This window comes from Molothrus ater, chromosome 9, assembly GCF_012460135.2.
Source record: "Molothrus ater isolate BHLD 08-10-18 breed brown headed cowbird chromosome 9, BPBGC_Mater_1.1, whole genome shotgun sequence".
Taxonomy (NCBI): domain Eukaryota; kingdom Metazoa; phylum Chordata; class Aves; order Passeriformes; family Icteridae; genus Molothrus; species Molothrus ater.
Window position 1 is genome coordinate 12360539 of NC_050486.2, and position 27580 is coordinate 12388118.

The 27580-nt window shown below is 43.2% G+C and overlaps 2 protein-coding genes across 2 annotated transcripts; one reads left to right on the top strand and one right to left on the bottom strand.

Annotated features, from left to right (window-relative positions):
- Nucleotides 1-58: 58 nt before the first annotated feature.
- SASS6 (SAS-6 centriolar assembly protein) lies at nt 59-12419 on the top strand. Its single transcript, XM_054515751.1, has 17 exons — nt 59-159; nt 1142-1202; nt 2748-2827; nt 4042-4146; nt 4436-4607; nt 5543-5620; nt 6588-6707; nt 6796-6987; nt 7192-7386; nt 7716-7805; nt 7899-8078; nt 8704-8785; nt 9157-9266; nt 10081-10203; nt 10523-10611; nt 11059-11150; nt 11240-12419. Exons 1-17 carry the CDS (start codon nt 92-94, stop codon nt 11326-11328), a joined length of 1926 nt encoding a protein of 641 aa, XP_054371726.1. The 5' UTR covers nt 59-91; the 3' UTR covers nt 11329-12419.
- Nucleotides 12420-12961: 542 nt separating this feature from the next.
- Nucleotides 12962-27115, bottom strand: MFSD14A (major facilitator superfamily domain containing 14A). The gene is made up of 12 exons (XM_036387629.1): nt 26914-27115; nt 21496-21591; nt 20417-20479; nt 19738-19865; nt 18573-18687; nt 17246-17464; nt 16840-16953; nt 16371-16442; nt 15796-15908; nt 15544-15641; nt 14862-15025; nt 12962-14286 (listed from the first exon to the last, which is right to left on the bottom strand). Exons 1-12 carry the CDS (start codon nt 26998-27000, stop codon nt 14080-14082), a joined length of 1476 nt encoding a protein of 491 aa, XP_036243522.1. The 5' UTR covers nt 27001-27115; the 3' UTR covers nt 12962-14079.
- Between the last annotated feature and the right edge of the window lie 465 nt (nt 27116-27580).

Here is a 27580-nt window from a genome sequence, read left to right on the forward strand (position 1 = left end):
GGGCTGCGGCTGCGGCGCCGCCATCGCCATCGCCGCTCCCGGCGGCCCCCGCGCCGCCATCTTGAGGCCCCTCCCCGCGGGCGGGAGCAAGATGGCGGCGGAGCGGATCTTCGACCGGGCGGTGTCGGTGCGGGTGCGGGGCTGTGGCTGCGAGGAGCGGTGAGTGCGGTCCGGCTGTGCTTCTTTGTGCTCCTCAGAGGGGCTGCGAGCCATAGGCGCTTTCCTCCTGCCTGCTCTCAGCGCCGCTGGGCAGCGCTCTGCGGTGCTGCGCCTCGGGGTTGCTGCGGGCACCCGCGCGGTGAGGGAGGGTCCTGTCTGGTGAGGCCTGAGGCAGCCGGTGAGGGCCGGGCGGTCGCCGTGGGTGCCTCGCCAAGGGAGCGAAGCCGGCGGGGCGCCGGCAGCGGAGCGAGCTCGCCGTGGCTCGGCGGAAGCGCCGCTGTGCCCGGGGCTGAGGCGACCCGAGGGCCGGGGCCGTTGGCGTCTCCCGGGCCTCGGCGCTGCCCGCGGGCGCTCCCGCCTCTCCCCCGCCGTACCCGCCGCTCCGCGGCCTCCTGAGGCGCGGCTCCTCCTCAGCGCCCCGCGGCCCGGGGAACCGCGGGTTGAGCCCCCTGTGCGAGGCGGTGGTGCCTGGGAAAGCCCAGATATTCCGTTTGTGAAGCGTCCCTTCAAAATAGATGAATTTCGGCACTGTGGGTCCTGTCGGGGTTAGGCAGTGTAAGAAGGCACGGAAAGACTGATGTCTGTGGTGTGCGTGGTAATATAAGTGACTTAGTACCGGATAAGAAATCACTTAAGACAAGGTAGTACTGGATAAATGATTATCAGGAGTTTGAGTAATCGTTAATAAATTTCAACAGGCTTTTACAAAAGTTCTAGTTTCTGGACAGTTTCAAAATTTCTGCCTTGCCATTTAAAGTCTGGTGGATAACAAGAAAGCAGCAAAAATCCAGCTCTGACTGAGGAGCTGCAGTGACTGAAACTCTTATATTTTAAGTGTAGTCATCAGTGGAAACTTTCTTAATGTTTCTGCCTAAATTTTTATTTTTGAGATGTCATTGATTCCTTTAATGTGGCTATGAACACATCTTATTTGGAGAATGTTTTCTTGATTTATTACTGAGTTTCATCTTTTTGTACACAGGAGATTAAATGTTCGAGTGAATATTGAACTACTGTCAATTTCTAATCCTGTTCATAAAAAGGTTTGTAAATTAATCATATTTCTGTAATTAATTAAGTATTATCTGAATTTCATTTTATGGAAGTAGAAAAAGGAAAATCAAAGTGGGATTTTAGGGTTTGCCGTTTGACCTTAGTTTATTTTTTATACAATTTTTGAGTAGCTTAGTTGGTTTGGTATTGTGGTTTTCCATTCTTTCCCCCCATTCCCCCAGCCTTTTTTAGCCCTCTATTTTAGTTTGGCTGTTGATGAGTCTTAGCAAGTTTGCATATGTAGAGTATTTGGAGATGCTCAGGGGAACATGAGTTAGAGCTTAGGAGTACCTTTAGTTCAAGGTTCTAAATTGGGAGTAAAAAGTAATCTTTCTCAGGGAAAATCACAATGAGTTCTTACTGCTGCAGACTTTGTCATCTTTTCTTTGTTATCCCCCCAGCATGATGCTAAGATTGGTTATGCTGTTGTTGGGTAGAGATTTGTTTGTATAGGAGTACAGCAGTTTTTGGTCAGATTCTGCTGCTGGTGGCAGTGGTGGTGGTGCTTCCCTCTGAGCAGAAGCAGTTCAGTTAGAGGTGTGTGCTGAGCTGCTGCCTGTGTCAGGAGGAGCCTGGAAACTGGAAATGCAGTGGAGTCCATCAGGGAGTGAGCAGTCTAAAGGGGAACTTCCAATGCCTAATCAGCTAATGGGATATCAGCCCAAGCAGGCATTTTATCCCAGCCATCAATGCACCCCAGCTTGGCGTTGATTTTAGCTGTCTGTGTGTGTAAATCCCTGAGTTTGTTTATGCATCTCCAGTTGAGAGTTTTGTTGGTGTTACTGGCGCCTGAATTACTGAAAGAAGTTTCAGCTCTGTGTATGTACAGTGCTGTGTCACATTGTATTATGTTGGAGCAGCTGACACCTTTCTGCTTTACTTTTGTACCTCTGCTCAGGAATATCCCTGCCACAGGGGTGAGCCTTGTTCCAGGGAGCAGCTGCCTGAGCCTAATGACTGAATAACCCCATCCCTGGAATTCCAGGCTTAATGCTTATGGAGAGGGCAGGTTTTCCAGAGGGTCTGTATCAAAGCTAAGCAGCATAATCCTGCATTGCCATATGGGATTCCTGGATTCAGCTGTATCCAATCTGCAGAGCTCTGTATTCCAGAGTATAAAAGCAGCTGGTGGTTTCATAAACTTCAGAGTAGTGTGCTCTGAAAGGCTTCCAGTTATGGGAGGGATGTATTAGTAAAGCATGACAGTGGACTGTTAGTGCTACACTTATTTCGTGAGGGGAAAAAAGAGCAAATAGCTTTTTCTCTGAAAAATTATGGATACACGCTGAATTTCAAAACCTTAGCTGCTCAAAGTTTATGGTTTTGACTTGGTTTGGTTTTATGAAAGAGTTTTCCTTGTTTTCCTGCTGTAACATTTGAAGTTGTGTTAAAGGGTAATGTTTTACATGTTCTGAATCTGTTGCCACAATTCTCTTGTATTTTTGACTAAACAATGAAAGCATTCAATACTGTTTGCAATGCTGGTTTAAAATATTTATAGTATCTTAATCTTATTTAAATGTACATCTTTTCAGGACTTAGCTGTTCGATTGACTGATGATAATGATCCCTTTTTCCTTTATAACCTTGTCATATCAGAGGAAGATTTTCAAAGGTAAGTGAAATCACAGTGTTTTCTTTGTGAAATATTTCCAAATGGCAAAAAAGAAAAAGGGAACGTTTTTAGCCTAGAGTGGTCCATTTAGAGTTCAGGTTTTGGCAGTTTTCACTTGTGGAGTTTTGTCAGTGTTTTGCCAATATTGTTCTCTGACCAGTGGGTCAAACAGCCAGGTTCAGGAGGGTGACCAGCTCGGGTTACACAGAGGAATTCTGCTGGTGTCTTCTGTTTATCCCACCTGCTTCGTACAGACTACTGTGTGTGTATGTGTGTGAACTAGTTCAGGAAATGATTACGAGAAGAAAGTCTGTTTGCATGGACATGGTTTTACAGACCTGGGCCTGTATCTTAGGAGCTTCTTGCATAATTGTACTGATAGGTCTCATTTACTTGCTCAGAATTTGAGCAAATCATCAAATTTGGATTCCAGGCATGAACAGATGATCAGTACAGTTTTCTGCTTTCTTTGGGTATTTATTTGTTTTATTTTTGCTTTGTTTTGTTGTGGTTTTTTTGGTGTGGTTCTTTTTGTTTGTTAGGGGTTTTGGCAGGGGTGGCGGGGGGAGTGGCTTTGGTGTTGTTTTCAGAGAGGGAGGTGTGACCAGCGTGAGGATCAAAGGGCAAAAGCAAGGCAGTGTTTGCAGGAGGGATGTGCAGGAGTGTTTTGTTGCTCGGGGGCACAGCTTTGTGTGTGCACTGTGGGGTGTTGGTCTGGGTTTGCTGTGTCTGTGCAGAAGGGGGGGGCAGAGATGGGCGAGGGGGGATTGAGGGAATGGCTGAGGCTCCCTCCTTGTCACGTGCTTGTGTCCTGTGCCTTTCCCATCCCTGCTCCACGCTGTGCTCTGAGGGTGATGCCTACTCAAAGGAACAAGTTTGTTCACCACAGCAACTTCTGGTTTTTAATTAGTGCAGCCCCCTTGCAAGAGCTCCTGTGATCAGAAGTGTCCTCTGGGGATTATTATCCAAGAAGTGCTCCAGGATGCCCCTGCTCAAGCAGGGAGCTTGGACCAGCTGACCCACTGTGGTCTCTTCCAGCCTGAGCACTTCTGTGATTTTGTGATATGTGGACACACTTTTGGTTGAAAAAGACATGCTAGTAAACTTTAATGACCCGAACTGGTTCTTTATAATGTTGTAAACAAAATATGTTATAGGAAATAAATTGCAGTTCTCTGTATCGTTACCATTTTTTTTCCTGTCTGTTCATATAGTTTGAAATCCCAGCAAGGTCTCTTGGTGGACTTCTCTGCTTTCCCACAAAAATTTATAGATCTGCTTCAGCAATGCATTCAGGAGCAGAACAAAGATATCCCAAGGTAGGTCACAAGCGTGTGCCACGTTACTCTGTGTGTACCTGTTCAGTTCTTAAAATGCCTCTCAGTCACTCAGACTGAGAAGAGTCAGTAGAAAAGGACAATCTGACCTGAATGTGTTGGTGGATGTGGCAAAACCTTAGTCTTTGGAGGAGAATTCTTTCTTGAGCAAAAACTGGACAGCCTTTTACTGCACATACCAAATATATTTTATTGGGAAATAGATTAGGATCTACAGGTAGTTTCAGGGAAAAAAAATGCTAAACATTTGATTATCTTGGTTTTTCCCTAGGTTTTTGCTGCAGTTAGTTTCTTCAGCACCTGCTCTAGATCACACACCTGTCTCTTTAAATGTAGTGGAGACCAACCCTTTCAAACACCTTACCCATCTCTCTCTAAAATTCCTGCCGGGAACTGATGCAGAGATAAAGAAGTTTTTAGCCAACTGTTTGAAATGCCTTAAGGTAAAATGAAAGTCTATTGTAACTGCAACTAAGCCTCAATGCTGTATGTACTTAAGCATTTTTTTCATTCTGAGTCATTCAGAAGTATGTACCAAGCTGTATGCTCGGGTTTCTTTTTCCTTTTAGCCCAAATATGTAATTGCATGCAGCTACTTGGGTGCATGCTGTAAAATCTGAATTGTTTCACTGCCATCCCCCTGCAGTGAGAATGCATTTCCAGGCAGGCAGTGCCATTTGAAGCAGCAGGAGGGAGGTGTTTTCCACACAGTGCATGTGCTGTGCAGCTGCTGAGTGCCCTGGCTGCTGCACTGCCCTGCTCACAGCCTGTGCTGCTGGTGGCCAGAGCAGCTGCAGCACCTACTGGAACCTTCAGTCTGTTCTGCACTTGGCTGGAGGAGAGCACAGGCTGCTGGTAATTGTGAGGCTTGGTGGGCTTCAAAGGACTAACAGCTATAAAAAGCCAATTAAAATTGGAATGTTGATGCAGTTTGGTAGCATGCTAGGTTTGATTTTGTGAGAAACTAAAGTTTGACTGTTGTCTGTTTCAGTTTCAAAGCCTGGGATTTGTCTCTCCTGTTGTGCTGTCATGTTTCCAGACACCTAATAAGCCAATTTAATAACATAGATTGACAGTATTTCAGTTGATCTCTTGTTTAAGTAACTCCTTTGTAAGCATATCTTGTAAATAAGATACTATTTCCTGGTAGAAATTTGCTAAGAATTTAATTTGGGGTTTTTACATTGTGGGCTAATACCTTTTCTTTTGAATTTACTAATGATATCTTATTCAGTATGGCACTTAATTAACAAGGTGCTCTTTTCACAAATACAGTGAGTATCTGGGTGCTTAGGCAGGCTGTGCTGATTGAATGGGAGCTAAATGCTACTTCAGCTTTGGGAGCTAAGGATTTGACTTGATGTCAATTTGTACATAGGAGGATAAATTGATGTTGGAAGAAAAGCTTAAGAGAACTGAAGAGGATCTTACCAGGCAACTGAGCTACACTCAACAGGTAACATAAATTTTTAACTTTTGTGTGTTGCAGCTTTTTTGATTTATGGAAAATGTCCCTTTTTGTAGATGGTTGCTTAGCCACTACCTAGCCAAGATAATTGACTTGAGACTGACTGAAGAGAATAGTCTGCTGTAGCTTTTCTGCAGAGTGAGTAAAGCCAGGAGCTGAAGAATTAAATTGAGCTCTTGCAGTGCTCAAGCAGAATTTTACTTTATTTTGTGCAGAGGTCTGTGTGTGCACACACAAATTGAATACTAAATATATGGCCATGTGAAGATAAATGATAAATATATTTCATATATTCCATGAGTCATTGGAAATTGTTTTATTTGGAAAGTTATGAAACTGCAGTAAATAAGTTGGAAGTCTTGGACTTTAATTACTCCATTTTGGTTTTTGCAGTCAGCATAGTAATTCTGTATTTCAAGAGAATGATTTGCATCAGATTCTGCAATTATCAAGGTGACTTTTTGGACCACAATGAAACAGAACAATTCCATTAAAACTGTTAAGAATTATTTTTGGAATGGAATATTTGTTTGCCTCATGTCTGCAACTTCAGTTTGAGTTACTGGAATGTATTTGCTAAATTGGAATGCAAATTTACAAATAAAAAAAAGGAAAAGATGCCACTGAAGAACTTAGTTGTTTTTACCCCTGACTGCTCTGTGTTACAAGGGTAGAGAGCATCAGCAGGCTGTTTTTTCACTCTTGAATAGTGGCTGGAAAAAAATGCAATTGGAAATTAAGATTATTTTATCCACAGCATTAGAACAGTGCTCTTCAGCTTCTCAGTGCCTTACTTTTCCTGGTTACAAAATTAACATATTTCAGCATCTGGTGCTGAAATTTAGACTTTTTTTTTTAATAATTCCATGTCCTTTTAGTAAGTAACAGTAAAGAGTCAGTATTGGCTGAAATGCTTACATTTTTAAACTTTATGTGCTTTGTCAAACTTAAACAGAGCTTGTCAGAGAAGAGCCGGGAACTTGAGAAACTGAAAAATGAATGGACATCCTACACTACAGCTCTGAGCAACAAACACTCCCAGGAGCTGACAAGTGAGAAGGAAAGAGCTCTCCAGGTACAATGGTTGGAAGGAATGAACAAGATTCTTGTGTGGGAATAGTCAGAGTCATCGAATAACTGCTTCTTTTCTTTGCTTCTCACAGGCACAAACACAGTACCAACAGCAGCATGAACAACAGAAAAAGGAATTGGAAAATTTGCATCAGAAAAGTGTTCAGCAGTTGCAGAACAGGCTCTCAGAACTCGAGGTCATCAATAAAGACCTAACAGAGAGGAGATACAAAGGAGACTCCACAGTCAGAGAACTGAAAGCAAAGCTTTCTGGATTAGAAGATGTACGGCTTCCCAATATCCAAAATTAAACTTACTGCTGCTACAGCATTAACAGTGCCTGCCTGGCACGTCACAGGAAATACAGCATATTAAGCTCATTTATTTCCTCTTTATTCCTTATTATGCTTACTATTTCAATATGTCTGTTTAAATTACTGTTACAGGTTTTCTTGAAGAATAAAATTCACTTCCTTCCCTACATTTAGGAATGTCAAAGAGCAAAGCAGGAGGTGCTGTCCCTGCGCCGGGAGAACACAACTCTGGATGCTGAGTGTCATGAAAAAGAGAAACTCATTAATCAGCTGCAGACACGAGTTGCTGTCTTGGAACAAGAGATCAAAGACAAAGATCAGCTTGTCACCAGAACAAAAGAAGTCTTAGATGCGACACAGGAGCAAAAGGTTTCTTCATTAATTTTAACCTTCCTAATTGTGCTTTCCATAGAATAGTTGCTGACCAGTTTTTATGAATACAGCCTGTCAGCTTTCAAATGTAGTTCAGATTCTAAATTATGGCATCAAAAGTATACTGGGTTCAAATTTAATCCTGTGGTACTAGAGTAATAGTTTATGGGATTTTGGGTAATCCAGATCCTATAAAATTTGACTGAAAAGCACTGGCTGGTTCCTTGTAAGGACAGTACTCAAAGAATTATGAACAATTAAATCTACTTGAAATCATAAACAATGTGGATCACAGCCTTATTATATTTTGTAACATTCTTTTCAAGGTGATACTGGAAGAGAGTACAGAGGAAAAACAAAGGCATATTGAAAAACTCGAGACAACAATTAAATCACTGTCAGCTGAGCTCCTTAAGGTTTGTTTGAACATGGCACTTCCCTTGTGCAACATCTCCCTTATTCTTAGGTGTTTATTTTTGTAATACATGGCTTGGGTTTTTTTTTAATAGGCTAATGAAATTATCAAGAAATTACAAGGAGATTTGAAAACTCTAATGAGTAAATTAAAATTGAAGAATACAGTAACAATTCAGCAGGAAAAACTATTGGCAGAAAAAGAAGAGAAACTTCAGAAAGAGCAGAGGGAATCGCAGGAGATGGGACAATCCCTTCGCATGAAAGAGCAGGAGGTACTGCTGGGTTAACCTTGTGTGCTGGAAATGCTATTGTATGGACTTTGTGGGGTTTGACTTAGTTACAGAAATAAGATCTTAAATCTTTCCATGCAATAGAATGTACTCTTTTGCTTATTAACATATTTATTTAAATGTGTCAGCAACTTTCAGAATTTTTAATGTTAACCTGATTTGTAAAAGCCATCCATTTATATGGAAGGCAACCAAAAGGGTTTGAAGAGAACAAAGCAATGTAATGGATGAATCAGCACCCTTTAGAAGGCACATTCATGGGTAAGTTGGTGAAGGGAATAAGAACAAGGACAGAGTGAACCTTTTTCTTCCATTAAACAGGACATTCCCCTGTTTAGAGTCCTTGCACTATTTATTCATAGAAAAATAAAAGTCAGAAAGGATTCTGGCTGCCACCTTGTCAAAATCCTAGCTGAAAGTAGGGCTTCCTTTAAAAGAATTACCATGTTGCTTTTGTGACATGGTACAAAAGCAACAAACTGAGTTCAAACTTCTTTAATTTTAGAATAACTTCATAAATGCTTTTTTTGTTGTTGTTTGTAGCTAGTAGTATAACACTAGTACTATAACACTCCTGATAGTGTTACAATTATTATGGGAATTACAGGTTTGCAAGCTACAAGAGCAGCTAGAAAATACAATACAAAAACTCGAAGAAAGTAAGCAGTTGCTGAAAACCAATGAAAATGGTAGGTTTGTAAAGCTTGATTTCTCCCTCTGTAAAAATGACCCAGTGATCTCACTGGTACTGAAATTGATAGGAGCAGTTTTTGGGGTTTTTGTGAAGAGCTGCCATTATTGTCATGTGTAGAAAACAAGCCTCTGGCTGTGCAATAGCCAAGAGCTGCAGGTAGGGATTCCTTTGGGGCTTGTGCCTGGGGCTGTGGGGTGCGTGCTCTGAGGCCTGGAGGGGAGAGGGACCTTCAACGAATGGCTTTGCTTGGTACTAGGGAGGAAAAACACCCAGGGAGCTGTCACTGTGTGTGAGGAAGGCCTAGTGGCCTTCAAGCAGCTTGTAAGAGGCAGCAAATGGACTTGAGCTTTTTCTGCCTCTTTGCAGTTATCACGTGGCTGAACAGACAGCTGAGTGAAGTTCAGATGGCAAAGAAGCTGGACAGCCCTGCCAGTGCCCATGCTGGTGGGAGGGCTGCTGTTTCACCTCTCAGCATGGTAAGGCAGAGCTGTAAATAACAGGCTGGTGAGGTGGGCATCAGTTGCTAAAATGCAGGCCCTTCAAAGAGGAAAAATGAAGTGCCTTCATCTTCTGGCCTTAGAGTTTTGGGTGGGTGAGGTTTGGCTTTGTGTGTTTGTTTGTTTTTCAATAATATAAAACTCTGTTGGGTGCTTCTTGATGCCCTGGGCCTTGTAGGTGAGAATCTTCTAAGCTCTTGTTTACATAAAATACACAAGGCAATAACAGAATTAGTTTGGAAAAGATGAAGTGCAGAGCGAAGGCAAAAAAAAGAAGGCTTTTTTGTGTTGAGAGGTTAACTTACTAATTCTCTTTGTAAAGGTTAAAACCCAAAGAGTACTAATTCAGTACTCTTAACTAATGATTTTTAGAAACAGCACAGTCAGGGGCTAAGGAATGCAGCCTGCAGTCATTGTTGAATAGTGTGACTTGCTGCTTCTCACCCTGTGTTGTACTCTGCTCTGCTGTCACAGTGACAACAGGAATTGATGAGCTGCTTGTTCATACAGAGAGGACTCTGGATTTGTAGCTGGATACATTAATTGCTTTAATCAATGACAGGGTGTGTAGCCTTTTACTAGCTGAGAGTGCTCATCTCATCTAACTTTTTTAAAGTTATGTTTTCCTTAAGTGTGTGAATCTTGAAAAAATGATGTTTTCTTCCCATCAGGAAGACTCACATAAGTTTTGGCTTTGTAATGGCAGTTAGTTGTCAAATTTGGAATTTTTAATCTCTAGTTACTTGTAAAATTATGTTTCTCATTTATGGATGAGTTTCTATTTGTTTTACAGCCTGACCGACCATCCTTTCATAGCTCAGGACTCAGTCATCCCATTTCGCCTCTCTATGCCTTCCAGAACTTTCTGGAACCGATACACAGCAAAAATGGAAATTCCCAATGTCCAGTATCAAAGGCAGGCACTGTGACTTTTTTGTTTGCTTAAGAATGTATAAAATTTTATTTCAATTGTATAAAATATCAAAGCACAACATCTTGACTATTTCTCAAAGTGCTATTTACTGTATTTACTCTTAGGCTCTCTGCCTTGAGCATTATGCCTGTTTTTCATAGCTAATGCTTGTCTTCAGGCTGTTTCTCACAGGCTTTGCTGCACAGCAGAGCCAGTGAGGTGTAGAAACAGGAATCTCTGGGAATTTGGCTCTGTGAATGCCCTTGGGGGAGGGAACTCAGATCTGGAGTAACTCTTAACCTGCAGCTCTTTGTCTCTGCAGGTTCAGTTGAACTCACAGCTTTTGAAACCCACTCGGTGTTCGGATGCTCACACAGTGCCTGCAGCTGGCCATGCAGCAAACAAGGAGAAGTGAGTGTCAGCTACTGCTCTTCAGTATTTTTGTTATTTCAGTTTATAAAGCCCTTTGTCAGCTTGGTGTGTTTGGAGCTTACTAAAGGTTCTAGCCTGGTTCTGTGATCTGCCTTTCTTCAATACCATGCTCACCAGTTTTGTGTTGGTTTGTTGAAACCAAAGGAAGAGCTGTGCTTGCAGGAGTGGGCCCCAAGGAACAGCAGTTCAGTGTTGCTCCTGCTGACAGATCTAAGCCATCAGGTGCTGGGTCACTGAAAAAAATTAGTTCTAGGCTGTTCTTAAGCTACTCAGTGATGGTTTAACTTTACATGGTAAAGGTCATGAAATGCAGTAGTTGCACTTCTAGTGGAGATTTTCCTGACCAAGTCTGCAGCTGCCCTTGTTATAATGCACTGATGACAAACTGCATTTGCTTTAATTTTTACTTTGCCTTTCTATTTCTAGTGGTGATCAGCTGGGGCTGGAATCAAAGTATTTCAAGAAAAAAGATGACAGCATTCCTTTACGAGGGCTTAGTCAAAACACACTTAACTCGGGTAAGTAGGAAACAGAAGGTGTTGTTTGAAATGTACCTGAAGGGCAGTGAGAGCCATGGTTCAATGCAGTGTCCTGTGCTGTTCTGCAGAGTACCTGAGGCCCTACTTGCCAGCCAAAGCACAGCCATCGCCAAAAACTGCTGCGACACCTGCCTCAGCCTATTTTCCTGGATCATAGACAGGGTTCTTACAGTAAGAGTCCTCTTTTAACCATTGGGGGATTTTTAAATGTCCTGCAATAGTGTGTTAGTAAAGTATCAGCGTGAACTGACATAATTTTATGAGCCAGTTTTCTTTGAGGAAGGGATCTTGACCGACTTGGATGATGCTTCAGGGTGCTTAAGCATGAGGAGAAGAAGATAAAGCCTTAAGGAGCCTTAGTGGGAAGAACCCTGACAGCACCAGCCTGTGCAGAATTTTTGTAGTATATTGTTGACCCTGTAAATCCTAAAAACTCACCAAAGTTCTCTTTTTTATAAAAAACAGGTGAAATGTACATTCCCTGAGTGAGAACAATTACCTGAATTTCTATTTCTTGACTCCTTTCAGAGAATGGAGCACAGGAGAACTGTGCTATGCTGTCCATTTCAGTTCATATGGGGGGGCACGACTGCCTCACTAATCTTCCCTTACAGTTTAGTTTTAAAAACTTGCTTAATTTTGGAACCAGCTTATTTGAATTGCATACAGACTTACAAATAATCTCATACTAAAAATGCTAAATTATTTCACTGAAGGTAAAAAAATTAAAAATTCTCAGTCTTGGTTCCCCTAACTTTTCTGTTAATCTCTCAGTATTACATTCCACAGGCCACCATGCATAAAACATTAAAAGGTGAAGTAGCTGAATAGTTAACTGTTGACAAGTATCAACATCTTAAAGTTACCTAATTTTTATAAATCATACTTTACAACTTGTAAGACTATACAGAAATTTTAGATACTCTTACATCGCTGTAGCTTGTTCTACTGTCTGGGTTCAAATGTTGGGATAACCCTTGGGACTTGGTGTCCCCTGCAGAACAAGCATGCGTGGACTTATGCCAGGCAAAGTACCCTTACACTGACCATTCCTTACTTTTGGTAAAGATACTTCATTCCTTTTACCTTGGTTAACTCAGGTGCACCCAGAGGATTGTACATTTCAGTGGTTTGTTTTGCTGTGTGAAATGTGTACATTTGTTTATAAATTAGCACCGTGTTATTGTATAGTGTCTGGTTTTGTCATGTGTACATTTTAATGGAAATATTAAATGGTTTTTATCAAAAGCTCTGATTAGTAACTGTTTCAGGAGTAGTACTAACCAACATCTCCACAGTACTGGAATTCCTGGCTGAGGTAAGCACCAGAACAGCTCTGTTTTGTTTACCTTTTCCTGCAGTTTTCCGTGTGCTCATTGCTCCCCAGGCCCAGCCCCGCAGAGCTCCTCTCTCCTGCGGTCCTCAGGTGCCTGAGCCTGTGTCCATCCTGCCGTGCACAGCAGCTGCTGGCACAGGAGAGTGGCAGCCCCTCCAGGCCACTGCAATCCAAAGGGAGCCCTGGCCAGGCTGGCTCTGAGTCACTGACTGGGTCCTTGGATCTGTGGTGGTCCTGTTCCACTGGGTCCCCAGGACACAAGGAGCAGCTGCAGGCAGCTGTGCTGTTATTCAGCAGGGACCCTTCCACTGTGCTCAGGGCTGCTTTAGCTAATACATAAAGCTCCAGGCTGGATCACTACTCCAGGTGACTTTTTCCACCTGCTGAAGTATAACACACATGCAACTACTGAACTTCACGTAAGGTTTGAAGAGACATTCACATTATTTAAAAATTCATTAAAATATTCAACTTTATTAACAGTATATTTACATTTTTTTTCCTGCTCTTGGTCAACCATGGTGAATGTTCAAAGGTAAAAAAGCATTAAGCAATAACCACAAGATGAAAACATTTTAAACCTATACAATACTTTATACACAAATTTATACAAAGGAACACTTAAATAATACAACTGGACACAAAAATATACACTTTTAGAGAAATTCACATCAGTAATTGTATAAAGCTCTCTTCTGTACTAAGGATCCTGAAAATTTAGGACTAAAACTTTAGCTCTGTAATGCAAAAGGGTTCTTGTGACAGTCCTCAAAGGCCACTATATAGCACACGACAGATTCAAGGCTATCAGCTTATAGAGTTCAGTCTGTGTATTCAAGTTTTGAGGTCCTTGATGATTACGCAAACATCAGAAATAGAGTGGTTCAATAAACGGTACAGAGGAAAGCAGAGGTTTGGAGCCAGTATTAAAATCTGTAGGCCCAAAACACCCACTTTGTATTTCAACAAGTGTTTGATACGACCGTTTCTTAAAAATAGAAAGAGTAAATGCACTTACATAAAAATAACTTTTACTGTTCAGCAAGCGTGCTCGTGTGATTTTTATATTAGTACAAACTTAAAAAAAACCTGCCATGTGACTTTTAAAAGAAATGATACCAATTCACCTCCCTACTGAAGTACATTTACATTAAGGCTTTGAATCAGCTGACCCAAGATTTTACAACATTAAAACGAATGGGTCCACATGGATGCCAGTCTGTCTCATTGAGACGTAGCATGACTAGAATTAAAGCTCACCACCGTAAGGAAACAGAAGGACACATGCTCATGCCTTGACTCTATTGTTTGTCTCTGAACTAAGAATGTAAAGTTTAGCAGTAACAGTATTTCATGGCAAGAGACAAGTATGTAACAGTTTGTTTATAAAAGCAAGTAAGTTTTTAGTTCATGGCAACATCTTTGGAGAAAGCTCCTGTTTCAATTCCTACAGATTTCATGCAGAGAGATGCTTCTTAAGATTACCTTAAGAAATTACATTTTGATGGAGTTGGAATGTGTATCCCAGACTGCTGATGAAAGAAGAGTCCAAACGGTCTTCCTGGATTTTTGTCATACATTTGTATCTTGCAGTAATGGTTCTTTAGCTTCACCAGGAGCCTGTGGGCTGTGGGGATGGCCGTGGCTGCCACAGTGTTTCTTCCAGTTGCTGGATCTTACATTTAGGTTGGTATGTTCAGGAATAAACAAGGCAACAAGTAGTGCCAACAGCACAGAGCACGCTCCAAATAAGAATGGAGGTCCAGGAATTATAGAGTTCTGAAAACAACAACAAAGTGTTAAGGAGCCTTTCAACACACCTTAACTGCCTACAATTGCTAATTACCCACTTTCAAGCATTGTTGCCTGACACAGCAGTGAATACAGCACAGGCTTTGAGAAGGAATGTGAAAGAACATTACATCCTAAGATTTAGAACAAGGGAGCACATGATTCTTATTAATGCTTGCCAGCTTCCTTTTCTAGTGCAAGTTCTTCCTGCTGAGTTTCCCCAAAAACTCAATTTAAAAAAAAACTCGGCAGAAGGACAACAAAACAGAAACATTCACCACTGCTATCTGTCCATCCTTCCCTCCACGTATTTTCCTCACAAAGGTCACAGTTGTCTCTGACTGTCAGCTGTAGCTATTTGAAAATTACACTCTACTGGTGCATGCAATTAAACAGATCAGCTAAGCAGCCCTCCCGTAGAAGGACTTAGGAACCTCTTTCTACACCCTCCATTTACAGTCAGCCTAAGAAAATGTACCACAGCATCAGAGAACTGGAGAACTGATGAGCCCAGGAGCCCTTCCTAACTTCTTTTGGAAGCAGTAAGTACAAAAGAAACATACCTGTTGTAAATGGTATTGTGCAACCACACTACCTCCTGACGATGATTCGGGCATGGGCAGTTCATTCAATTCAACGTGAAAGATATAGAATATAAAACCATAAAGCGCTGGTCCCAAACCATTACACAGACCTCGGATTCCTGTAATCATCCCTTGAACAACACCTGGGAAAAGTAAAATACATGTTCTTCTCTATCTGTAGTTATACATACATAATTAACTATTTCTAATGCCTTAATTGACTTGAAACTAATGCAAGCAGGAAAGCTCTAAATGGTGTTGCACTATGGGTAGCAGTAAACAAGGGTCACAAAGAGCCTGTCATTATCATATATTCGAGTGGCAGTGCCTGCCATGCTAAGCTAGTTCAGAGGCTGGGATATGCACCCTGTCTCACACAGGAGACAGAGCACTGCGTGCTACAGCGAGGAACGGTGCATTGAGTTTGCTGAATGTTTTGTAACTGTAAGGCTTTGTTGAGTTTTCCCTCTGCAGCAGAAGTACATGGTACACACACAGTGCACCTGCAAGCAGGCTGGATTTAATGTGGTGCCCTAAGCTCAGGTATCTGGGCTGCCCTGCCAAGACTCAGCCTGGCTGACGGGCACTAAGCCCAGCCCCCATTATGTCTGTCTGCACAGTATTCCTCAACTAGAATTCCAAGAAGCAGGAGCAAACCTACCCTGCTGGTCGGCATCAGCAGTTCGTGAGACCAGGGCGCTGACCGCTGGGAAAGTGATGCTGGACATGGCAGCCACGGCGCCCGCTGCCCACATCATCCTGCAAAACACAGCCTGCAGTCAGTGCTCTGGGCTGGAGCTCTGCCCTGGCAGTGCAGGGATGCTGGGCTGGCTCTCCTGCACTCGCACCCTTGGAGAAGGGCTGCAGTGCACACCAACCCTGCATCAGTCAAAGCAAAGGGAAATGTGCGTACCATGGCTCTGACCCAAAGCCGTACCAGGCCAGCTGCAGTATTTGGAACCCCAGGCCCAGCAGGATGGTGTTCTTATTTCCAATGGAGCGCATCAGTAAACTCAACACTATTGTCTAACAGAGAGGGCAAAAGTAAAATGTCAGAAAAATAACATTCTTAAAGGTTTAACACAAGTAAGCTGATGAGTTAATGAATTAAAAAAAAACAACACCTGAAAACATTTTATTCTTAAAGTCAAATACATGCAGAAATATTATTTTAAAGGAGTGTTCTTCAAAAGCAGTATTTGCCTCTACCAAAAAAAAAAAAAAGGCAGCATTTAGCAAGTTACATGATTAAACCATCATCCCTTCTTTGATGCACAAAGGATTTAGTTTTCCCTTAATGAACCAAACACTTGTTGTCAAGTGTTTTCATCTAAGTTAGAGTCTTAACTAATTTCTAGAGATCTAGAAAAAAACTGACACAGAAAAGGTGAGTTACATTTATGGAAGGAACCACAGTGTTCTCCATTCTCCACAGTGCTTCCTTCTTTTCAGCTTGCCAAATCAATGACACACAGAGCAATAACTCACCTGTGCAATAATGGAAAGAATCCCAAGAACTGCTATAAATGCTGCAACACTTTCAGATGAAAATCCCATTATCTATATTAAAAAAAAGCAATTTGATTATTAACCATAAACCATGTATCATGATGTCACAATTCAGTTCCTTGTGTTTTCCATTACATCAAGCAAATAAATAAAAATAAAGGGGCATAAATAAAAAACAATTAAATTGCTCCCTCAAAAAATAACACCATTTTAACATATTGAACCTCATAGTCCAAGAATAATGCAAATAATTGCAAAATACAAGAAATTGTTTTATAACTCATTCATCACTTTACTCTCTTTTTGCCTATCTAAAAGAGAAAAACTGAACAACAATGGAACTTACATCAGTTATCTGTATTTTCCATATTAGTTCAGTAATACTGAAAACTTTCTTAAGTCCTGTAAATTTACTTTTGTTCAAATTCATACCAAAACGTTACATTACCTGTCTGAGGTATAGGAAGAAGCTGGAATATTGGCCTGCCTCTGGGAGGTAGGAAAGAAAGACTGTTATGCAGATTAGCAGCACAATGGAGTCCTGGCCGACTTTCTTCAGGGACTACGGCAAGAAAAAAGAATTAAAAAACATTCCACCTTTATTTCCAAAAAGCATCCCTAGCTGGGCCCTGAAAAGCCTGACAATTAATGAAGTTGTTATGCAGCACCACCAAAGAACTCTCTGTATGTTTAGCAAGATTGTCAGCAAAAGGATCACCAGTGAAGCAAGGTCAAGCTTGAAGGAATTGAAGGCTTTCTTTTGCAAGCCTGAACTATTGTAAATTCAGTCTCTTGCCTGTGTCCAAAGCTCAGTATCTACAAATAACAAAATCTTCCCAATTTAAGTAGCTTACTGCAAAGGGGTCAGCCTGTTCCCATGAAATGGGCGCTCCCCAGGACGCTGGCCTCATCTTCTCTGGCAGCGATTCCGGCACAGCAACAAGGATAAAGCAAATGTCCAGCAAGGCGATTGCTGTAGCCAGCACCACCACCAGGCTGTCGCCGTACGCTCGGCCAAGGTAGGCACCAATAGCAGGGCTGGTGACCAAACTTGCTGCAAAAGTTGCTGAAACCTGAAATAAATAACAGCTGGTAAGATTTGCAGTGCGACAAGTCAGTAGTGTTATTATGCACATTTCCTCCTTTTCAGAAGCCTAACCATTATAATCACACAGTGATTAAAAGTAACCTTTTCCCTATGCCTATTTGGGAGCAGCTGTGCATTTTAGACAATCACAATTTTTTAAGAAAGATTTTCTTTTTCTGATAATTGGACAGCAATGTGAGGCTCACAGCACTCTTGCATGTACTGACATCATTAGGTTTAATTAACTGTAGATTCTGCTGATGCCTCTGGGAAGCAATGAGCTGTATTTAATCTTCGTATTAGTGAAATAGGCAACGTCTATTAGAAAAAAAAGCACATGTATAAAGGGTATATTAAATGTAATATGCTGGTTAATCCAACTCAGTAGTTGTCAGTTAATCAGCTGGCCTTGTGAAAGATACTAACTTAAAAACTGAAACAACTTTCTCAATATATCTCAATCCTGATGTGTACAGGCACCAAGGAACTATTTCGTTCTATATCCATTGCTTTCAGCTTTTCCTGCTGAATGGTAATGGATTCTGTAACTTAAACACAACAAATGATTTTGCTAATCCAAAATAACATGAGGCTGTCAAGGCTCCTGAGACCCAGCAGGTTGTCAGGAGATAACAGAGAAACAGAGGTGAGTTGTAACAACTTCAAGCAGACAAGTAAGTCAGCTATGTTTGTTCTGAACTGCAGCTCAGAAGAGGAGACACAGGCAGGGGTAACCCAGTATCACACAATGGCAGTTCCAGAACAAAAGGTGAGACTTGTGAAACAATGACAGAGTAGTACCAGAGAGGGCAACAATACACAAATAACTAAACCTCCTCAAATTACACTATTAAGGCTGATAACAGCCCTTAAGACAGGCATGACCGTTTTTGACAAGGCCATGTTTTGTTTCATTTAGAAGCAGAATTTTCAAGAGATAGATACTGGATGACAGGAACAATTAAACAGAAAAAACTGACTCCAAACTAAAATTAACTTGCCACAGAAGAAACAAAGCCACAGCTTTGATAAGCATTACAAACGGAAGGCCTTAGTACTGAATAGCACAGGAAAAGAGCCCAAACAATACATACCAAACCATAGGCCATGCTCCTCTCATGTTCTTGGGTTATGTCTGCTACATATGCAAAAACTACAGAAAATGTCACTGCAAAAACTCCAGACACGGAAATTACAGCGAAGTACCACCTAAGAACATGATAAAAAAAATTAGAACAACTAAACAGAAACAAACAGTCTATTCAATCCAAGTGCAGTTAAACAGTAAATCACCTTGTCCAACCTATCTTGACAATTTATTGAGTTAATCTTGGATAAAGCCAATGTCACTGTGTCTTGATAGAATTGTGTAACACAGATGTGCACTAAGTACAAGCAGCACGATTTTGTAACATCTACAAAAAGCTGCTGTGATTAATGACTACTAAACTTAACTGGTCTATGACCCAAAGCAAATTAGGAACCTCAGTATTTTGAGAACTTGGTCATTGAAAGGCCTCCACATTAGCCATATCTGATGCTACAGACACTAGCACTTGGCATTGGAAACCTTAATGTACACTTAGAAAACAAGCTTCTTCTGAAGAGAGATGAGCAGCCTGTGTGATCGGAGAGGAAACAGGAAAGGCTGACGGAGGTGCCTGGGCTGCTGGCACTGGGCTGTGTCAGTGCAGGCTGTGCCACTGCTGCTCCACCCTCAGCAACAGCATGGCTCAGGAGCAAGCCCAGGGCTCTGACTCCTGCCCTACCTGGGCAGTGTTCCAGCCAGTTACCAGGTCAGCAGAGTGCACACAGCATGAAAGCTGGTCGATTTTAGAATCTGAGAAACAAAAGTGTAAAAGTGCTGCAACACTGTACCTTACAAATGGTTACCTCATGCACCCACATTAGGTAAGGTTTTGACTGCAGTGTCGCTGGCTGGCAGCTGGGTGAGAACTGTGGCCACCATCCAGACCTACACAGTTCACTGGACAGTGTTCTCCAGCTCTGGCAGATGTGCTGGATGTAGGGCTTACAGCACACAGATCAAAATCAGCAGCTACTGAAATTCTGACCAAGGCCTTTGGCCTATGGCAGCTGCTACAGGTTGACTGTATCCCCAGCTTTGCACAGAAATAATACAAAAGCCTCCACCTTCCATGAAGCACAAAAGAACATTTTATCACAATGCTACACACACAAGCATTGATTGCAACCTTGAAAAACAACAGCCAATCTGGCATGAAACAATTTACTAACCATGGGCTGATCTTCATTAGTGGTATTGGTGCACAGGTGAAAAATACTGTTAGCAGCAAGAAGGACTTTCGTCCCCACACATCAGACAGGGCACCTATGAGTGGGGCACTGAGGAACGACAGTAAGCCCTAGTGAAACAAAACATGTGAAGTCAGAACGGAGAGGTCAGACTCGGGGGAGCTGAGAGCAGCCTGGGCTCTGCTCCCATTCAAGCCAATGGCTACCCTGCAATGCACCAAAGGCACTGTGGCCTCACTGATCTTCTATCCCACGTCTGACTCCATAAAACTTGAGATCTGTCATCTCAGAGCTACACAAAATTCAAAATGCAGATGATCCAGTCATACAAGCAGTTTCATGAACTGTGCTTTATAGTCTACTGGAGCAACAAACTCCAAGTGAAAAATTATCCCCTTTCAGCACCACATGCATCATTTGGGATTAAGGAACTACCTTTTTATTTGCTGAACCCAGACAGTAGATACAGACCAAGCAATACCTTACTAAAAGTAAAAAGAGGCACATTTGCACTTTCAGCAGTAATTTATTCCCATTTTATTCATGCTGTGAAAGCCATGTTGAAAAAACTCTTGACTGTTTCTCTCAGTTGGCAGTTATTTCTACATTCCTCCCACCATTCACTTTAAATTGTGCTTGTGATTAACTTCTGTCAACTTACCTTTACTCCTTGAATTAGACCATTCATTAGAAATGTATGTTTTGGGAAGGTTTCATGCAAAACCTGGAGAGGAAATATGAATACAGTCATTTACACAATATGAACTACAAATATTGCTCATGATACATCCAACTTTAGGATGCACAGCAGTTTTTTTATTTTTCATAGAATACAGAGGAAAAAATAAAAGAAAAAAGGGCAAACCACAAATAATGTGACAAGTCTTTAATTTGCATGGAAGGCATTTTGAGATTTCAGTGCCTGAAACATAAATATACCTAGAAAATTATCTCTGACCAGGTTGTCCAAATGCTACTGTGTCATCTGTTTGGGGACTGAGGAGAGACAGAGGAGAGATGCCACCATCCTGGAGTGGCTCTCAGTTTGGTGAGCAGAATCCAGAAATGCAGCTGTCTCAGTCTGATTTGTGTTTAGATGAGAGGGATTCCATTCAGTGATGATGTGCAGTTCATGCCCCAGACACTGCTGATGGGTAACATCAGCTTTCAGAGCAGCACCAAGACTGCTTTTAAAGTGGAGCTGCCTCGGGAGATTTTTAAGCCTTCACTCCTTTCAATTTGTCATCATGTATCACTCACAAATTAAATTCAAATTAAAAGCAACCAACTACATGAGAAAGTACCTTGATACAAACACATTGGTATGGCTGTTTCACTAATCATGGGGATGCTTTGACTGGTGTAACAGACTGGTGTAACTGTTACCACATTTCAAGTCTATTTTTGTCCTTACATTTGTAATATGCCAATATTTTATGGTATCTTGAAAGGAAAGATAATTTAATTACCACCTTACTGGTTTCAATCAGAAACTATTTACATGTAAGCTTGAGTGTTAGCAGACTTGCATGTAAACAGCTGTGCCACACCATTACACTGCTATAGTGAAATAAATGAAATTTCTGATACTATCTAAAAATATAGAACTTTTCACTTGCACAACAGAGCAGCTCAGTGATATATAATTTTCATTTCATGCAATTTAGAAGATGCTCAGTGCCTTTGCAGTAATTGTCCCACCTCCCATACAGTGAGAAAAAGCTCCTAAGGATCACCTACCACTAAAGTGGGAGCTGTCAGGAGTCCCCAAGCAAAAAACTCCAAGAAGATCACGATAACAGCATGGTAGACACTGGGTGAACCTATTCCTTGAGGCTGAAATAGGAGAAAAGACAGGTGATTAAAACATCTGATCATCTAGTAAGACTCACGAGAAATGCACCTGAACACTAGAAACAGAACAATTAATAATGAAACAGGACTCAAAACTTGGGAATAGTTACCCAACTAACTGGTATGGAATGAGCCTCCTTTTTTTAACCCTTTGATGCTAATGTCCTGAAGTGTCCTACTCTTACTCTGCAGAATCCTTCACTGCCATCTCAAAAATATAAACCACTTACACTGCCAGTCCAGGAAACAAGGATGTTACAGGGAAAAGAGACTCTTCTTCAGACAATTAGTTAGTTTTCCTTGAGAAAAGTGCTGAAGTGTACACATGGACACAAAGCCACATGGAATCAAGTTTCCATGCAGTGCTCACACTCAGCTATCCCAAGTCTCACTACCCAGCCTATCAACAGCTCTTCTGTTACTAAAAGGCACCACTGCTCCATACTAAACATAGCTCTAAACCAGGAAAGAAACTAAAATCATAAACACCAGAAGCAAATCTGAGGAACAGCACTGATCACTTCCCAAATACTGAGTGCAGGCCTATCAGTTACAGTGTGCTTCAAATGCAGGAAGAGATGCAGATAAAAGATTTGACAAAAGAAACTTGAAATTCTCAGTGATTTGGTCAAATCAGAAGCAGCTTTTGAAGAGAACAAAAAGACAATGGGTGGGAGAACCTGCTCATCTTGTAGACTCTGTAAATGCTGTCAAACAACATGCCACAATTCAACATTTGCAAATTAAGGATAGGGTTCACTAATTATTCTCATATGAAAGCAGCATGAATAACTCCTCAGAAATTTCATACGTGTTCTTTCAACTTAGAAGCGCTGCCTTAACATCTGCTGTGCTGCTTTTGTGCAAAGGTGAGTTACTAACAGAGTGGCCCTGATGTGATCAGACCTGGCGTTTACACTGAGCACACACACAGGCTAAGGACCACAGCTGCTTCCCAAGAAGGCTCACTGGGATTTTATCAGTGTGTGTAAGTAGCTGATGGAGGAGTAAATACAAGAGCCAGACTCTTCTCAGAAGTGTCAGTGACAGGACTGCAGGCACAGACTGAAATACAAGAAATTATACTTGAACCTCAGAAAAGCAACCCCTCCTGAAAAAGGCTGCTCAGTGAAGTGTGGAGTTGCCAGCCTCCAAACCCCACTAGACACAGCCCTGAGCAAACTGCTCCAGCTGACCTGTCTGGGGTAAGAGACTGGGGCAGTTGGATTGGTGATGTTGGAGGTGCCTTCCAGCCTCAAATACTACACAATTTTAAGTTGCAGTTAGGTAATACTGGAGTCATTCTTTTATTAGATTTATGCAGCCACACCTAGCTTTTCTATCTAGATTCCAATATTTCCAACATAGGAAAAAAAATCTTACTGAACAAATGTAGGAAATAAATACAGAAAACCTCACTGCCTAATTACTCCTATTGCTAAATAAGATCATAAGATAATTTTTAATTAATCAAAAAGATAATTTTCAAAAGTAACCATAACAGTCTGTAAAAGGTGAAATACAAAGCACCTCAGCACTGTGCTATTTTTCTTTCCCAAGCCCTCTTCAGTAAATACAGACATACCATACCGATATTTCTGCTGTTTTTTCTGCCCACTCTCCCAAGGATGTAAATTAACAGTCTTTGTAGGTACAGAGAGTGGCTATAATTATCCTCTCTTCCCACAATTCCTTTCCCTTTCCACCCACAATCCTTATTTTAGCTTTGGGTTAAAAATTTATCCAGCTCTGCACAAACTGCAATATCAGTGTTAGCTGTTTGACTCAGTCTCATGAAATCAGGTTCACTCTGACAGCCCCCAGATTCCTGTCATGTTGCTGGCCCGTGACCCCCAGGCCTGACAGACAGTGAGGGAGGTGTCCCAACCCATCCCAGCCCTCCCAGCGTGGGGGTCAGAGCACCCCCATTCCCAGCAAGCACGAGTGACTCCATCTGTGCCTGTGCCACCTTTGTCCCGCTCCGGGCAGCTCCCTGAGCACCGGCACAAAGCCAATCGGCAGCACGAGAGCAGTGGCTGCTCTGCACAGGGGAACTGCTGCTGCCTTTACAGCTCAGGTGGGTCACTGCTGCCCCCTGCCATGCCACCAGCTGTCAGCAACACCCACGGAGCTTTCCAACACGCTGATGAGAACAAGCAGAAGTGACACTTAGATCACCTTGGTGCAACTTCCCTTCTTTCCTGCTGCTAGTGCTCACTTATCACAGGTACTGTTATTTGTTCTTATCTATTAAAAAAGAAGTAATTCAGTCACATTTAGATCCTCACCTCCATAGTAATTTTTAAAGGTGGTGGCAACTACCAACCAGCAGGGGTGCTTCTGAGGTGAGAGAGCAAGGGGAGGATAAGCAGTTACAGTGCAGTGTATTCAGACACATTACAAGCATTCAGTCCCCAAGGTTTCAGTGCCAGCCAGAGGCACTCAGAGCCCACAGGTGCAGTGCAGGCGCTGGGTGTCCAGCCCTGCTGTACCCCACCCACCTGCCCCCTGTGCTTTCCTCATGGGCTAACACAGTCCAGTGCAATGGCACAAGTGCAACTGAAGCAGAAGGCCCCAGACCTGGAAAGAAAAGATGCAGAGCCCTTGTGAGAACAAGCTGGAACTGAGATGTTCCAATCACAGTAACAGCAACCCTCCTCTGGCACCAGCAGCCAGAGCAGAGTGTATTTGTGCTTGGCTAAACCCACTGCACAAACAGGGCTCCAAGAATGCCTTTTCCTATGGTTAGAGAGAAGATGCCTTTAATCAAACACTTTGTACTGTCAGTCATGCCAGTGATAAAAAGTGTACATGCCAGGCAAGCCTAAGAACACATAGCTGACAACAACAGAATAACCATAAAAGCAACAAAGGTATCGTGTGTAAGACCACAGCTGCTGCTCCTCTGCTGGAAAGGAAAAAAGTACCAAACAAAGTTCTCATCTCTAGTTCATTCCATGACTGCTTCAAAAATGCATCATCGTACAAAAGATGAATACATAAAAGAAGGAAAAATTAAAATTGTTGGGGGGGGGGGGAAAAGTGTTGAAACGGAAGTTGTGGCTGCCCCACCCCTGGAAGTGCTCAGTGGCAGGCCAGATGGGATTTTGAGCAATCTGGTCTATGGGAGGTGTCCTTGCCCATGGCAGGGGGTTGGAAATGGATGATCTTTAAAGTCTCTTCCAACCCAAACTATTTGTGAGTCAATGAAACCACATCACTGGTGTTACTGCCTCTCCTTTGGTGAAATCTGACAACACACACTTGAGTACAACACACCATTACACATTCTTTCTGTGATACAGCTACTAAAGCTGCAAATAGAAAAACACAAAAATATCACCAAGCACCAACCCAAGCTCCTGCACCACCCACTGCCTTGTCAAGGAGACCCAGCAGAAACTGCAGTGGGAAGAGAGGCTTTGCAGAAACAATGGGTGGGTTTTCCTTTTTGCTTGTTTGTGGGGTTTTCTTGGTTTTCAATCAGAAACTCTTTCTGCCTGTGCCACTGCCTCATTAACCATCTGTACATTACCCATTCTGGCTCACACAATTTGGTCTGATGTCAAACAGTTCCAAAATAAACCAATCAGGCTGGAAAGTTTGCACAAAGATGCTTGATTAATTACTGGTTTGCCAGTGGGAAACATTGAAGACACGGGGGCCATATTCAGGTACCTGTTTCCCACAATGTCACACACCACACTGGGGAACGAATGAAGCAGCTGAGGACACTGAAGGCCAACTTAACATCCCAGCAAATATTAAAAAATTCCATGCACTAAGTTTCTGCTGTTGCTATAAAAACACTCTTATATCAAACTTCATAACTTAGAAATATGTATTTAAGACAAATATTTTCCCAAACATTTATTTGAAGGCAGAAAGTAACACAAGTGGAAGTTTTTGTTGCTTAACAACAATCTACATACCTTCATGTAATGTTTATGGCTCATTTTTACGTGATTTCCAAAAACTAGATTAATACAGAACTCATGGGAGTTGGCACTCAGTTTTTGAAACTGGTGGCACTGAATGATGTACTAAAAGTATCACAGAATGCAGTTAATTGTAACATACTTTCTCCTCTCTTGGCAAAAAGAAGTTAAAGTTGAGCGGTTAGGGACGCTTGGAAACACAGTGTATCTTAATCAATGATACTCCCAGAGAAATTATGAAGCACCATGTCCACTGAGTGACATTTACTCTGCTTGTACTACTCGATCTAAAATATTTGCATTTAACATCTGTACAAGGTAATCTCATACATTTCTATCTTTAAAAACAGCAGAAACACATCCAGGAAAACACCAACAACCAATACCAGAATTAATTTTGCTTCCTAACACTTCAGTAATCCAGCTAGTTGGCCACTTCGATGAACAAGTATAGTGACTCTCACACCTGTCTCTTCTCCATTATTGTTCCAGAAAGACAAACTGAAGGGGCATCAGCAATTTAGTCTGTCAAGACGTCTCTTTACTTGAAATAAAGCCACTGTATTTAGAACAGGGCACATCGAAGCTACATAGTGTTACAAAGTGGAAAAAATCCAGGGGCAATGATACATTGGAAGTAATGGCACCCATCAATAAAAAAAAACCCACAAAACAAAACTAGCAGAAAACACACCCAAACCAACTCCAAGCTCCAGCAGCCAAAACACGTAACAACTTCCTTTCTTTTTCGAATTTATGTATTTACGAGGAAGCAAAACAGTGGGAAGAACCACAAATCCTTTCTCTCAGGCGCCCTTTGCGGAACTGCTCAGGCGCTGGTGTCTGCCCCCCTCTCGGGCCGGTTCTGTCTGACCACGGGCACCGCGGGCACAGCGCTCCCTGCCCCGCCGGCAGCCCCGCATCCGCCCCCGCAGCCGCCGCTCACAGGAGCCGCGCTCGGCGAGGGTGGGCTCGGACATGCCCCGCTCACCTCGGCCGGCCCTAACGACCCGCCGTGCCCCGGGCCCGGCGCCTGAGGCCGCACTCGCTCCCGCGACCCAAAACGCGAGCCATACGAGGAACGAACTGCGCTCACGGGCGGGGCAAAGCAGCCCGACGCGCTCACAGGTGTTCTGGGGCAGCCGCCCCGCGGACACCGGCCCGGGCTGCCGAGCGCGGCCATCGGGGCTGCGGCGGCCGTGAGGGCACCGCGATCGACACAGGCGCGGCCGCCCGAGGGCCGCGGGCCCACCGACCCCCGCCGGACCGGGCCCTTCCCGTCCGGGGCCGGCCCCCGCACCGCCACGCAGCTCGGGGCCCGCCGCCGCCAGCTGTCCCCCGGGCCGCCCCGCGCCCCCGGCCTTACCGTCCCGCCGTCCTTAATGATGATCTTCTTGGCCAGCATGATGCTGCGGTTCACGGCGCGCTTCTTCTTCTTCCCCGCCTGGGTCATTTTACCATCGCACCCCGGGGGCGGCACCAGCGGCCCCTCCCGGCTCCCTTCGGGCCTCGGCTCCCTCCGTCCCTCCGGCGCGGCCGCCGCCACCCCTCACGCGCCCGCCGCCATCTTGCGCAGCCCCACCGCGCGCAGCCGGCGCTGCGCATCACGCGATCGCGCCATTGGCCGCGCGCCGGTCACGTGTGCGGAGCGCCCCCCCCGCCCTGGGAAGTGCGGGCCGAGCCGGGACAGCGGCGCCGCTGGGCGGCCCCCACAGCCTCCGCCACTCGGCACCCCCAGCCTGGCAAAGCCACGGGCTAAAGCAGAGAGCGCGGCCCCGCGGGAGCCTCAGGTTCTCATCCGGTCCCCCCAAGCACCACCCGTCCCTCCCGAATGGAAACACCTGGCCCCGCTTCCTCCCTCCTGGAGCTGCTGAGGCGCCCGAGAAAAAGGACCAAAGGAAGGCAGTTAGTACAGGATATACCTGACATTTCTAGAACCAGAGTACACAAACAGAGATAATCCACTCTAGTGATCGAGCTTGGAGACAGATATTCTTCTTTCTTACTATCAAGCTTTAAACTTAGCTTATGAA

Coding starts and splice junctions, on each gene's coding strand:
- SASS6 (XM_054515751.1), top strand. CDS start 92: ATGGCGGCGGAGCGGATCTTCGACCGGGCGGTGTCGGTGCGGGTGCGG. Junction 1,203..2,747: donor CTAATCCTGTTCATAAAAAG/GTTTGTAAATTA, acceptor ACATCTTTTCAG/GACTTAGCTGTTCGATTGAC. Junction 4,147..4,435: donor CAGAACAAAGATATCCCAAG/GTAGGTCACAAG, acceptor GTTTTTCCCTAG/GTTTTTGCTGCAGTTAGTTT.
- MFSD14A (XM_036387629.1), bottom strand. CDS start 27,000: ATGACCCAGGCGGGGAAGAAGAAGAAGCGCGCCGTGAACCGCAGCATC. Junction 18,688..19,737: donor CTAATGAAGATCAGCCCATG/GTTAGTAAATTG, acceptor TCATGTTCTTAG/GTGGTACTTCGCTGTAATTT. Junction 14,287..14,861: donor CACAATACCATTTACAACAG/GTATGTTTCTTT, acceptor TGTTGTTTTCAG/AACTCTATAATTCCTGGACC.